The 13,019-nt window shown below is 36.3% G+C and overlaps 1 protein-coding gene across 1 annotated transcript in view; it reads left to right on the top strand.

Moving 5' to 3' along the window:
* The window catches only part of LOC102689272 (raftlin), an 84,487-nt gene that overhangs the window by 28,987 nt on the left and 42,481 nt on the right, over positions 1-13,019 (top strand). The window contains exons 4-5 of the mRNA XM_069195064.1: positions 3,493-3,601; positions 12,137-12,671. Of these exons, the coding sequence (XP_069051165.1) occupies positions 3,493-3,601; positions 12,137-12,671 (644 nt within the window). The remainder of the gene's footprint in view (positions 1-3,492; positions 3,602-12,136; positions 12,672-13,019) is intronic.

The following is a 13,019-nucleotide window of genomic DNA, read 5'->3' as shown; positions in this document are numbered from 1 at the left end:
AGTTAAACACATGACTGGACTGAGTGGAGAATTTCTCTATATGGATTTCTCCAGGAAAGCATGAGATGAGGGGTATTGTAGGGAGCTTATATTTAAAATCTCCATTCTTCAGTGGATGTTCTTTAGTTTCCCTATGACATTACTTCTACTGCTAATGTTTTTGGGTAAATATAAGAACATTTCCAATGTTTTTTTTTCTTCTATTTCTTGCTAATATACATATACATTGCATATATAACATATTGTTTCTGATTGCAGGGGTAGATTAGGGAAGGGAAATGACTTGCAATCATTCTATATTGTTTATGCGTCCTTAAAAGATAATAAGGAAATGTCTTTAAGAGAAAACTTAGAAATGATAGGAGGCAATTCAGGCCATCTTACCTATTTGATTACTAATTAAGTGAAACAAAGTTAGTCTTATGGCTTATTTCTAATACTTTCTATAACAGTAATTCTTTTTTATATAATCTGCAAATTTTACTAGTTTTCTAACTATACCGCAATCAAATCATTGATGTAAGAGCAGTTTGACCTTATACAGAACTTTGTTTACCTGTGAGAGATTTTCATGACAATCGCATTATAATCTATTTTGTTTGTGGTATGCGTAAAATTAGAGCAGTATTCTTAGCCCTGATCAGAAGCAGTCACTTCTCAAATGTAACCCAAATGTAACATTTCAGTTTATTAGAAGACCTGGAGAAGCTGCAGTCACATTCATAGGATGTGTAACAACACAACTATTGTGCAATTTACAGGCCATGAGGTGGAAAAGCAGGTCCTTTGGGATTAGACTTGAAAAAAAAAACGTTTCTCTGATCTCATCATCTCTCAGCTCCTGTCAAGCAATCTTTCTTTATCTCCCTGTCTGTCATACAGAAGATAAAATTGAAGGGTGAAAGCTGGTTTCTTCAATGTGAGCACATAGGGAATAGAAGATTTAAGTGTTCAAAAACAAAACAGAGTTTGTCTTGGTGCCCAAAATACTTTATTTGACATACAGTTTTTTGGAAAAGTATTGATACCTTTGTGCATTTTTGTTGCTTTTAAAGTTTGCAGTCATGAAACTCATAATTGCATAAGTATTCAAGCAGTTTTCTTTGCCAAACCAAAATGAATTTACAGTAATTTTACAAAAGAACCTTAAGAAACAATTAGATGATTGGCCTCCATGTGCATTAATTGGGGTTCTTTTATTCTAGAATAAATATACTTGTCTCTGTGAACTTCCTTGGTCAGGTAGTGGATTTCAATTAAAGAGTCAACCATGAATATTAATTAACTTTAAAGGCATGTTGGAGATAACATCACTGCTATGGGGACATTTACTTAAATGTTCTCAACAAATTAATAAAATCCCACTGATTTAATTCATTATGATTTCGGAAATCTACAGTGTAATTAATCATGTTAATTTGAATAATTTTAATTAAGAATTTTCAAATGCAGAATTTATTGTAATAAATCAGAAAAAAATAAACATGGAAATGCTGACAAAAAAGATTAATAAAATGTGTCAATTTCATCTTTTTACTGTTCATTGTGAAATACAATGTTTATTTCATTTTATTATTGATATCTTTCTTAATTATACAGCATATATATATTATTGAAACATTAAAATCTAAATAGTTAAAGGTAGAATTAAATAATTCTTATGTATAATTCTGGAATAATAGAACCAAACACTTAAAACACACATTTTTAAGCTATCGTATGTTTATTTGTAAGTGTAATTTATATAACATTTAAATGGATTATTTGAAAACTGAGTCTGTGCTGAAGGACAGAGAGATGCAGGTCTTAGATAGCAAGAGCTTTCAAGCAAAGAAATGGACTGGGCAGAGTTTAATTAACAGGAATTCTTTAAAGTTTAAGTCAAGCAAGCATTATCATCATGTGATTTTCACAGAAAATTAAAATTCCTGACCATGACAAGCATTGTAAAAGTGTGCTGTACTCTGACCCTATTGCACATGCTATACTGTAGATCAGGACCAGCTGCAGATGGTTTGTCTACTGTCAACTATAACTGAAACCATCTGATCAGGAAATGGCAGCAGTCTTTTAACACATCTACAACAGTGGTTTCCCGCTAGAGTGGCACTAGTCAGATTTGTATTCTCAGCCTGGCTTAGCCTGCATCTAAGGCTTCATAAGCACTGGTTGATTCACTTAAAAAATAAAGAGCTATTTTGATCTGCCGTGGAGTAACATCAACTTTGCTGTTATGTTTCACACTTGGCTCTCCCTGAACATTGTTGTTTTCTGTTCTGTTTTAGATCTTTCAAATTTAGTCAGGATCTTAGGAAAAAAAACTAATTAGCCATGTACTGTTGGAAGTATTTAAAGAAGTGCCCAAGAGGGCTAAACGATTCCACAATAATTATCTTTTGTCTGTATCATGTTACTAAGGTAATGCAAGCATAACATTTTTGGATCACAACAGGAATATGAAGTGTCGGGTTACAAGTTTACTTGCTAAATGAAGTGGTGTCATTTTCTCCTGTGGTGTATGATAGTATACCAGAGTATGATAGAGAAGCAAATGCTAAAATCCACCAAAATTCCCTATCACTGAAATTTTCCTGAGGTAGAATGTAAGAAAATCCGGTGTAGCAGTCAGTTGGTTTCTTCATTTCCTTTATTCTGACCAGGCGCAAGCAATCTTTGATTTTTTAAAGTGTTGCTACCACATTTTGTCAATTTTATGTAGGACATATCGATGTTTAAAAATCTGCCTCTTCAAGTTTTTTGCTGTTGTGTAAATCTATACTGAGAGGCACAAAATTCAAGAAATTAGTTTTGGTGTATTCGTTTTTTAATGCCTCTCAGTATATATTGAGATTTAGAATTTATGTTCTGGTCAGAGCAATAAAGAATAAATACATTTATGTATTTATACATTTATATTGTTTAGCTTGGTATTTGATATCAGGATCATACTTTGTATTATAATTTCTGTGTTATTGCAAACATCTCCATAAGGGACAAACTTTGCTTCAACAGGATGAGAAATCGGATAGAGAGAAATTACCACATTAACCTTTTTCTATATGGAATTAGATTTCCTATTTAGATTTTTGCCTGTGATATAAATAGATTATATGACAAAAATGTTATAAATACAATACCACATAGTAATTACAAATAAGTTCAGGTACTCTCTGCTGGGGATTTCAAACTTGTCCAGTTTTAAGTAGCACATTTATAGTTTATTTTTTAGAAAATGTCAAATTAAATGTAAAAGATGTATTTGTATTATATAGATTGTATTTTCAGATAGTTGATGTTATTATTTTGTCCTCGAGGATTCAAGACCTAGGAACAATTTGAAGTTCCATCAAGTTGAGCCTGTCATGTTTCACCTCATTATTCCTTGCATTTTCAACTGTTTCTACTATGCTTTCATTTCTCAAAATCAGCATTCTATGTCTTATTATTTCTCTCGATACTGAAACTGATTTTCCTGCCTTCCTGTTTTTGCAGTTCAGAAAATAGCCAACTAAACAATGAGCCCCAGAGACTGGAAATGGATATGTGCCTGTCTTCTGATCAGCTTCCTGGGGCAGAATTAATACAAGGCTATATGAAAAAAGTAAGTCCCCAGAGTCTAATAATTTGCTTTAGTTGTGATACTGAAGTGTATAATAAATGAATGTTTATGATTCATTCAGTTTGAGCTTTAGCTGAAGCAGAATCAAGTGAATTTGTTTTTCAAAGTTAGAATCCAACCCATCTTGATGGAAACCCATTGATGGAGTCATTAGGTTTTGCTTGGCAGCTCAGTAAATCCCCTATAGTATGTTCATTTATTCTTTGCACATAAAATTTACTCCTGCTTGATAGCAGGGGAATTCTATACAGCTATTAATAACACCTCTAAGGCAATGGGGAAAAGAAAAGATCTAATTAGAATTAAAGGTCCAAATGCATATGTTTTACTTATGATTTATTGACTCAAGTAATTTTTTTCCCAGATCCTATTTGTGTTATCAAAAGAAATACATTAAGCATGGCATTGTCAAAACCACCAGTTATAGACTAAATTCAATTTTATTTTAAAATTCTCATAAAAGGCCTCTCTATTAAAAATCAAGCAATGTTGAGTACTAACATTGAGTGCTAAATTTAAATCATGTAATGTAGTATGTATAATTACATTATGTGGTTTCAATACTGATAACAGTAGACATTTTATTCTTCACATGCATATATATCTTTAAAATTAAATAGCTTAATTGAAGACTTCAGTTTCATTTTAATAACTGTTTCCAAGATTATTTTATCAATTTTCAATTACTGCAGGTTTTAAGAAATGGTAAACCATTCATTTTTATGAATGTTTTCTGTGCAGATATTGTATTCCTTGCAATTTTTCATACAAATTAAATAGCAAACCCAGTGTCTATTAATATTTATGTGTGCATCTTCTCAAAGAGCAATAGCAATTTCCAGGGCCTTGCAGGATTTTATTAAAAGGATAATGGAAAAAAATTCCATAACAATATTAACATTCTTTGAAAATTAACATTTGAATAGTATTTGACATAGTATACTAATATTTTCATTTCAAAATGCCAGCTGACAATGGAACAACTGTTATATCTTCAAAAGGTAGAAGACAGTGCTAACACATTAAACATTAAAATCCATTCAGCTCATTAATCTGAATATGAGAAGTGAAACATTTACATATTCTGATCCTTATTGAAAAACAGATTTTGTGTGATATTTTGGCCTCTATTAAACTACGAGTCTGCGATTGGCTGAAGCACACAATAACTATTAGTTAGAGGGAGCCAACTAATCTGGGGATCTGGAGTTTATCCCAGCAAGCAACTGGTGCAAGGCACGATATACACCCTGGATGGTATACCAGTCCATCGCAGGGCACACAGAGACACATAAACATGCACAGGCTCACACCAGGGCCAGTTTTCCCAGAAGCCAATTAAACTACCAATATGCCTTTGAACTTCTTGAATGATCGTGGAGCACCCGGAGGAAACCCATGTTTCCATGAGAACATACAAACACCACACAGATTGCATCCAGGGAATTGAATCCAGGGCTCTAAAGCTACACCATGTACAGTATATATAATTATTTCTGTACTTACAGTACATGTAAAAATAAGAATAACTTGCACTGTTTATCGCCTTGCTATATTTGTTTCTCCTCTCCTTCAGCATTTAGAGAGACACAGATTACATATGCTGTGTTTCATAGATAAAACTATCCTACAAACACTAAACACAGAGTGAGTGTTTTTCAAAGTAGGAATACAATCCAACCATAGAAAAAAAACCTGTTCAAATAAGGGCAGAACTTTATAGTAATGACACTAATATCTGTAAAACCAAGTTCAAAATCAGGAGCTTACCTCCATTGACAATGACCAGGATATGAAAAATGTACAAAGTTAAAATTAAGAACATGAACTCCACGATTAGCATTCCCCACTGAAATGAAATCAGCACTAAAACTGTCAGAGAGCATGCTGACACTTAACCGGAGTGTTTGTTACAATCTAAAAACGAGACCGCGATGAGATGCGGATGATCGGTAGGGGGCACTTGGGCAGGCTGTAGGGAGAGGCTCATTCAGTAGTTAGATTTGCCCCCATGAACTAGTCTCTTAGCACTGCTAATTTGAAAGTTGTGCTTAAAGCTCTGTTTATTCCTTCTCCCCTCTTTTTTTTCATTCAAGGCTGTGTTGGCCAGATCAAATCACGAATAAGCATATTAGAAGATTTGTGAATGTTAAATTCACAGATATCAAGTGTGTGCTTGTCTGAAATTAACCAGTAACATTGTAAAACATGTTTATCCCACAAGTCCCCAAATCAATGGATGTATTGAAGGGAATCTATTTCATTCACCACTGAAGTACAGCACCTGCCTGGTTGAAAAGCAACAATCATTAGGCATCAACAGTCCAACTAAACATCAGTACAGGTGGTGAAATTAAAACGAATTGAATTAAGGGAGAAATTTATGAAGATCAGACTATACTGGCTTTTTCAAAGTATAATTTCAACTAAGATATCAGGAATAATATCCCTGTTCTTGCAAACAGTACTAGGTGTTCTTTAACCACCATCATGGTTAAGCATCATGACCTTGTTTTAATGTCACAATAATGACACCCGATACAGCATAGTGCTCCCTGTCATTGTACTGTGGTATTGCTTTAGAATTTCTTGTCCACTGGGAAGGGATAAACCTTGCTTAGCTTTGGAGATCTGATGAGATTAGGCTGCAAGGTGATAATGATGCTGTATAATATTATATTGTGTTTACAGTATTACATTGTTATGCTTAGGTTTACAAATGTTTTTTTCTTACACAGATACTGAATGCATTATTAGTAGTGTGATAATTATTCGATGATCATGCTGTCTCTGAAAATATGAATGTCTCATAAAATGCTTTGCAGTGTACACACTGGACATGTAGGCTACAGTATGTGTCACAACAGGAGAAAGCAATCCTATTTGAACGACAAAATAAACTGCATTATATTGCTGACACAATCATAAATGCAAGGATTAGAGGAAGAAGGTAGCCTGGCTGTCTTATGTACTGTACATGCATCTATTGCCTTCATGTCCAGAGATTTATTTTTTGAGACACCACTACTAAGCCTATTCTAGGCTTTGTTAACAGTAAGTACATGTGAAGGAAAATCTGTTCCTTCATGTCTCACTAATGCTGCTAATTAAGTTATTGAATTACATTGTCTTTAAAGTTCGACTTCATTGTCATTATACTCATACACAGGTATATGATATAACGAAATGCTATTTAGCTAGCTCTCAAACGGTAAGTACAGTAGTACCAAAAACAACAGTACAATTGTATTAGAAAATAAAGACAGAGACAACAGGCAATGTGCAAAACAACAACAGATAATGTGCAAAACAACATCAGTTGTGCAAAATCATACATCAACAGAATAAAATAAAGGGTAGAAAATTATGGGGAGTGAACCTCTTGACATGTGAGGTAGAGGTAGATTTCAATGTGTGTTTGAGTTTTGATAAAGAGAGAAGGCACTGTAAGGGTTCAGATCGTGGGTGAGAGAGGCTGGGAGTTTAATAGTTTGATAGTGCGGGGTGTCTCTTGAGTCTAGTAGTCTGGGCACGGATGCTCCAGTACCGTTTTTCAGATGGTAGAGGGTTAAACAGTCTGTAGCTGGGGTGTGTGGGGTCTTTGATGATGCTTAGAGCTTTCCTTAAGCACCGTCTGTCATAAATGTCTTGGATGGATGGGAGAGCAACCCCAGTGATGGACTGGGCAGTTTTCACCACCCGCTGCAGGGCTTTCCGGTTCGCAATACTGCAGTTACCATACCACACTGTGATGCAACCTGTCAGTATACTTTTTGTAGTGCATCTGTAAAAGTTAGTGAGGATCTGGAGACAAATCTTAGCCTTCTCTGACCATCTTAGGAAGTACAGGTGCTGTTGCACTTTCTTGATCAGACAGGTGTGAGGTGAGGTCCTCGGTGATATGGACGTCAAGGAATTCGAAGTTACTCACCCTTTCCACTTCAGCCCCGTTGATGTGGATAGGGGCATGACCGTTTTACAGTTTTCTGAAATCAACAATCAGCTCCTTGCTGACGTTGAGGGTGAGGTTGTTGTCTTTACACTATGTTATAAGGAGATTGACCTCTTTCCTGTAGGCCCTCTCATCATTGTCTGTGATCAAACCTACAACTGTGGTGTCATCAGCAAACTTAATGATGGAGTTGGTGTCATGTTTGGCCTAACAGTTGTGGGTGTCATGGGAGTAGAGCAATGGACTAAGCACACAATCCTGGGGGACCCCAGTGTTCAGAGTTAGTGTGCCGGAGGTGTGGATTCCAAGCCTGACTGCCTGGGGTCTGCCTGTCAGAAAGTTTATTATATCCAGATGGGATAGGGCAGTGTGTATGGCAATGGAGATTGCATCATCTGTGGATCTGTTGGGCCAGTAGGCGAATTGGTATGGGTCCAGTGTGTCTGGAATGGTGTCCTTAATGTGCCCCATGACAAGCCTCTCGAAGCACTTCATGATAACAGGAGTTAATGCCACCGGACAGCATGTTGCTTGATATGGCTGTTATTGCAGAAATCTACTGGACTGTTTAATATATCTGTGCTACTGAAATCACATGAGTTTGACCATTTGAGGTTCTGCCACACATAGACATGATTTGTTAATGACAAGTTTGAAAAAGGAATTTAGATTCTCCTTTTGAGATACAAAGTTCCAGTGTATACATTTGTATACATGCGTAAACATGTCTGTCCGTGCTGTGTCACATTCTTACAAAATGGTAGGAAAATCTGGCTTTTCCAAATTTTAAACCCAACAAATACAGTACAGGTTTTTATGTAGTTTAGAAACTCTAGCTGATCCTGTCATTCTCATTAGAAAGTAACACAGAATGTGCAAGTCATGTATATTCCTCTGACCATTGGAAAGGCGCATACATGCCACATTTTAAAAATGATGTGTTCAGAACTTCTTTTCCATGACTAAGGTGACTAAAATGATTGGTTATGTACATACAAAAAGGCCATAAGGCCATACTATACAGTATTCAATAACACTAAAACTTTGGTGATTGACAAGAAAAATCCTTCTTCCCAGGTGATGATGGAACTAATTGCCTCCCATGTCATTCAATGTACTTTAGTTTTGAAACTTAATCAAAGCATAAAAGTGTAATTTCTAGTAAATCTGTCATGGTGATTATAGATTTATTGAGATTGAAAATGTTGATTATTTGTAATAGTAATAATTATAATATTACACAACAGTACAGTAACAATATAATTAGAAAGTCTAGAATGTATTTTCATATTCTCAGTTGTAAATGTTTGTACTTTTCTATTTTTAATGGTGTGAAAGAGCATGATGCACTTACACAAAGGGTTATACTAAAATTAGTCATTAGTTTCTGTTATGCTGTAAGTCCTACTGCATTGAAGGCTAATATACTGTATATACTTCTTCAGCTCACACCTTCTTCTTTTTTAAGCATGGAATAAACCTATTATTTGTTCCTTTGCATACTGTATATATATTCATTCTGTAGGAAAATAATGTAAAAGTCAAAGTGTTTTATTTACTTCCCCTATTAGGTAGCGAAATACAGTACCATTTCCAGACATCTTGGAAGTCCTATGCCACATCATATGTTCTGGCATGAAGTACAATGCTATAATTATTTTTTGCCAGAATCTGTGGACCAGAGAAATGATAATCAGTGCAGCAGTCTTATCAAAGTGTTACCATGTAACTCAAATGTGCTTCCTGTTGTGGCAAATAAAAAGCAAGCAAATACAGCATTCTTATTCATCCAGCTATTTTTAATGTACTATACAGTACGTTTTAACCAATATGGTTTATAATTACATAATAATATTTTAAAACTGGGTGAAGTAAATTACATGCTAAAAAGAAAACAACTAAAAAACTTTAGTCAATCTACTTGTGATATTGTGACAAAAATTGATTCACTAATAGTAAATGGATACAAATGAAAGCATTACACAAGTAAACTACTTAAGTAATAATAACTAGAATATTGTAATGACTTGTAATGAATGGATGCTATTTCTTTTATGCATTCTCTTAACCCAGGCGCATATAAGTTCTGATCAAATGACGTCAGCTATAGAATGGTTCAATTAAAACTGTAACAATTTTCTTTTATTTGCTTCAGAAAAAGTAAGGGGATTTTAATTCTTCTATATGTTTTAAATTCATTTCTGAATATTTTTTTTACTTTCAAAATAAAAGTGTTGGATAGCAAAAACATTTAACTTTAAATTAGGATTTGTAGGAAAAGCTTTTTTGTGACACTCAGACAACACAACATCCATCAATCAATCCTTTATCTAAAAACTTCATCAAATACAGGGTCGCGGGGGAACCAGTGCCTATCCCAGCAAGCAGCAGGTGCAGGGCAGGATACACCCTGGACGGGATGCCAGTCCATTGCAGGGCACAAACAGACACACAAACACACTCCCTCACACCATGGCCATCTTTCCCAGAAGCCAATTAACCTACTGTACCAGTACTGTATGTCTTTGGACCATTTTTCTAGAAGTGTTACAGAACTTACATGGATGCATTCATTATGTCAAGTTATTTCAGCAGCAGCCCTATCATAACAACTCATAACAGGCAACCCACTGAAACTAAGCAGGTGTGAGCCTGGTCAGTACCTGGATGGGAGACCTCTTAGGAAAATCTAAGGTTGCTGCTGGAAGAGGTGTTAGTGAGGCCAGCATGGGGGTGTTCACCCTGTGGTCTGTGTAGATCCTAATGCCCCAGTATAGTGATGGGGACACTATACTGTAAACAGGCGCCGTTCTTCAGATGTGACGTAAAACTGAGGACCTGACTCTGTGTGGTCATTAAAAATCCCAGGGTGTTTCTCGAAAAGAGTAGGGGTGTAACCCCGACATCCTGGCCAAATTTTCTCATTGGCCATTACCAATCATGGCCTCCTAATAATCCCCATCTATGAACTGGCTTCATCACTCTGTTCTCCTCCCCACTGAGAGCTAGTGTGTGGTGAGAGTACTGGCGTACTATCAACACTATCATCATCCGGGTGGATGGTGCACACTGGTGGTGGTGGAGCAGAGTCCCCATTACCTGTAAATCGCTTTGAGTGGAGTGTCCATAAAAGCACTATATAAGTGTAAGCAATTATTATATTATTATTAAAGTATTTTGTCACATTGTTATTCGTTCCAAAATGAGATTGTTGCAATAAAAATGCTAAAATAATCCTATTCTGTGAAAAATAAAGTTTCCCTGCACTTCCAGATTCACCTTAAAAACTGTCATTTCATTTTGTATGAACATATAATGGCATGAGCTGTTATGCTAGGATTTCTATAACTAATATTAATGTGTTGAAAAGTTAAATCAATCTTTCAGTATTAAACATGCCTTTGACATTTGTTTTATTGGTGCTTTAATGTCAGCGGCAAGAATTCAACGGAGCAATTCATTACAACCAAAAAGACGGTATTCATTAACGGCATATTTTGAGACTGAATCTGAATAAAAGACTTATTGAAGATTGATTTAAATGCACATAAACTGTACTTGATAACTTAAAAATAATAACCCAGTATGACAGGTCTCTTTATCTCTTTCTCTTTGTCATCAATAACATTGTTTCAGGAGAGACTAAAATGTTCACAGCTGTTGGTTTTGAACAGTTGCTGAGAAACATAATGAAGTAGTTAACAATGCCCCATTAATCCTTTTGTTTTGAAATAATTAAGAGGTGCTAATAGTGTCCCTTGTGTCAAACAGTGCTACAATCTCTGGTATGCACTGAATGAGTGAGAATCTTAAATGATTTCAGAGAGAATATAAAAATAAAAACAAATAATTATCTCATGTATGCCAGTAGCCATATCACCCTGCAACTCACAACTGGCAACCCACTGAAGCTAAGCAGGTGTGAGCCTGGTCAGTACCTGGATGTGAGACCTCCAGGGAAAAACTAAGGTTGCTGCTGGAAGAGGTGTTAGTGGGGCCAGCAGGGGGCGCTTACCCTGCGGTCCATGTGGGTCCTAATGCCCCAGTATAGTGACGGGAACACTATACTGTAAACAGGCGCCATCCTTCGGATGAGACGGAAATCCGAGGTACTGACTCTCTGTAGTCATTAAAAATTTCAGGGGGTTTCTCGAACAGAGTAGGGGTGTAACCCTGGCGTCCTGGCCAAATTTCCCATTGGCCTTTACCAATCATGGCCTCCTAATAATCCCCCTCTATGAACTGGCTACATTACTCTGCTCTCCTCCCCACTAATAGCTAATGTGTGGTGAGCGTTCTGGCGCACTATGGCTGCCGTCGCATCATCCAGGTGGATGCTGCACATTGGTGGTGGTGGAGGGGAGCCCCCATTACCTGTAAAGCGCTTTGAGTGGAGTGTCCAGAAAAGCACTATATAAGTGTAAGCAATTATTATTATTATTATTATTATTATTATTATTATTATTACTACTATTATTATAATGTTCTTGAGTAACCAGTATTATATTTTGGTTTTAATAAAATGAGTGAACATTGATTTCACATATGTCTTTTAAAATCCCTAGATCCAAGATTCTGCAGAACAAGGAGTGATATTTGTGGGATTTATCCAACAATGTGGCTCACCATTGAATTCCAGTGACCAGGAGGACTCTCGGGAGCAATCACCATCGCTTCATTCAAGTCCTGTATGGGAAACAGCAGATAATCGACAAAATGGCAGCCCAGACTCTGAGGCTATGCCAGAGGAAGATAAAACCTGTGGAGAAGAGCAAGAGCTGGGAGAGATTGCCAGTGACAGTATCCAGGGGAGAAAGAGTTGTGAAGTTCAGCAGAGCAAGGGCTCCCCTCCTCCATCGAGGGAAGACAAGGGGGAGACTGAAGCAGTGAACAGTGGGGGCAATGGCTCAGTGGGAGAATGTAAGGAGGATTCTTCCCATCCCCCCTCAGGTGGACCAGAAGGTCACCCAGTTGATGACTCCAGCCAGCATAAGGTGACAGATGATGTCACCAAGTCTCATGCTGTCATCCACAACAACAACAAGGAGAAAGGGGAAGGTGGAGAAGTTAAACTGACTGATCAAACACAGTCCAGAAAAGGTATGTTTTTTAAAGTTAGTAATTCCTTGCATTTATTTAACAGTCTTTTCAAACTTTAAAACCTGTTCTAAGAAATAATTTTCTCCTAAGATTCTTTTTTACACCCTAAAAACGTATTAGGCAACAGGAAGATGAAACTGAAAATTACAACTAGGAAATCACATTTTACGGCTTTAATTAAATAAGTCCATCATCACTTCAAATCAGTTATCAGTCATTTGCAGAGCTAAAAGTACTTTTCCTTGCCTAGTGAGAGGATTTTGCATTAACACATAGTATTTCTCCAGAGTACAGTTCCAAGTTTTGTTTGAATTGGCTTCACAGATGTTTTTATAATGGGACAACCTC

Source organism: Lepisosteus oculatus, chromosome 10 (assembly GCF_040954835.1).
Source record: "Lepisosteus oculatus isolate fLepOcu1 chromosome 10, fLepOcu1.hap2, whole genome shotgun sequence".
Classification (NCBI taxonomy): domain Eukaryota; kingdom Metazoa; phylum Chordata; class Actinopteri; order Semionotiformes; family Lepisosteidae; genus Lepisosteus; species Lepisosteus oculatus.
The sequence above is the reverse complement of the archived record's forward strand: the minus strand, read 5'-3'. Positions and strand labels throughout refer to the sequence as shown.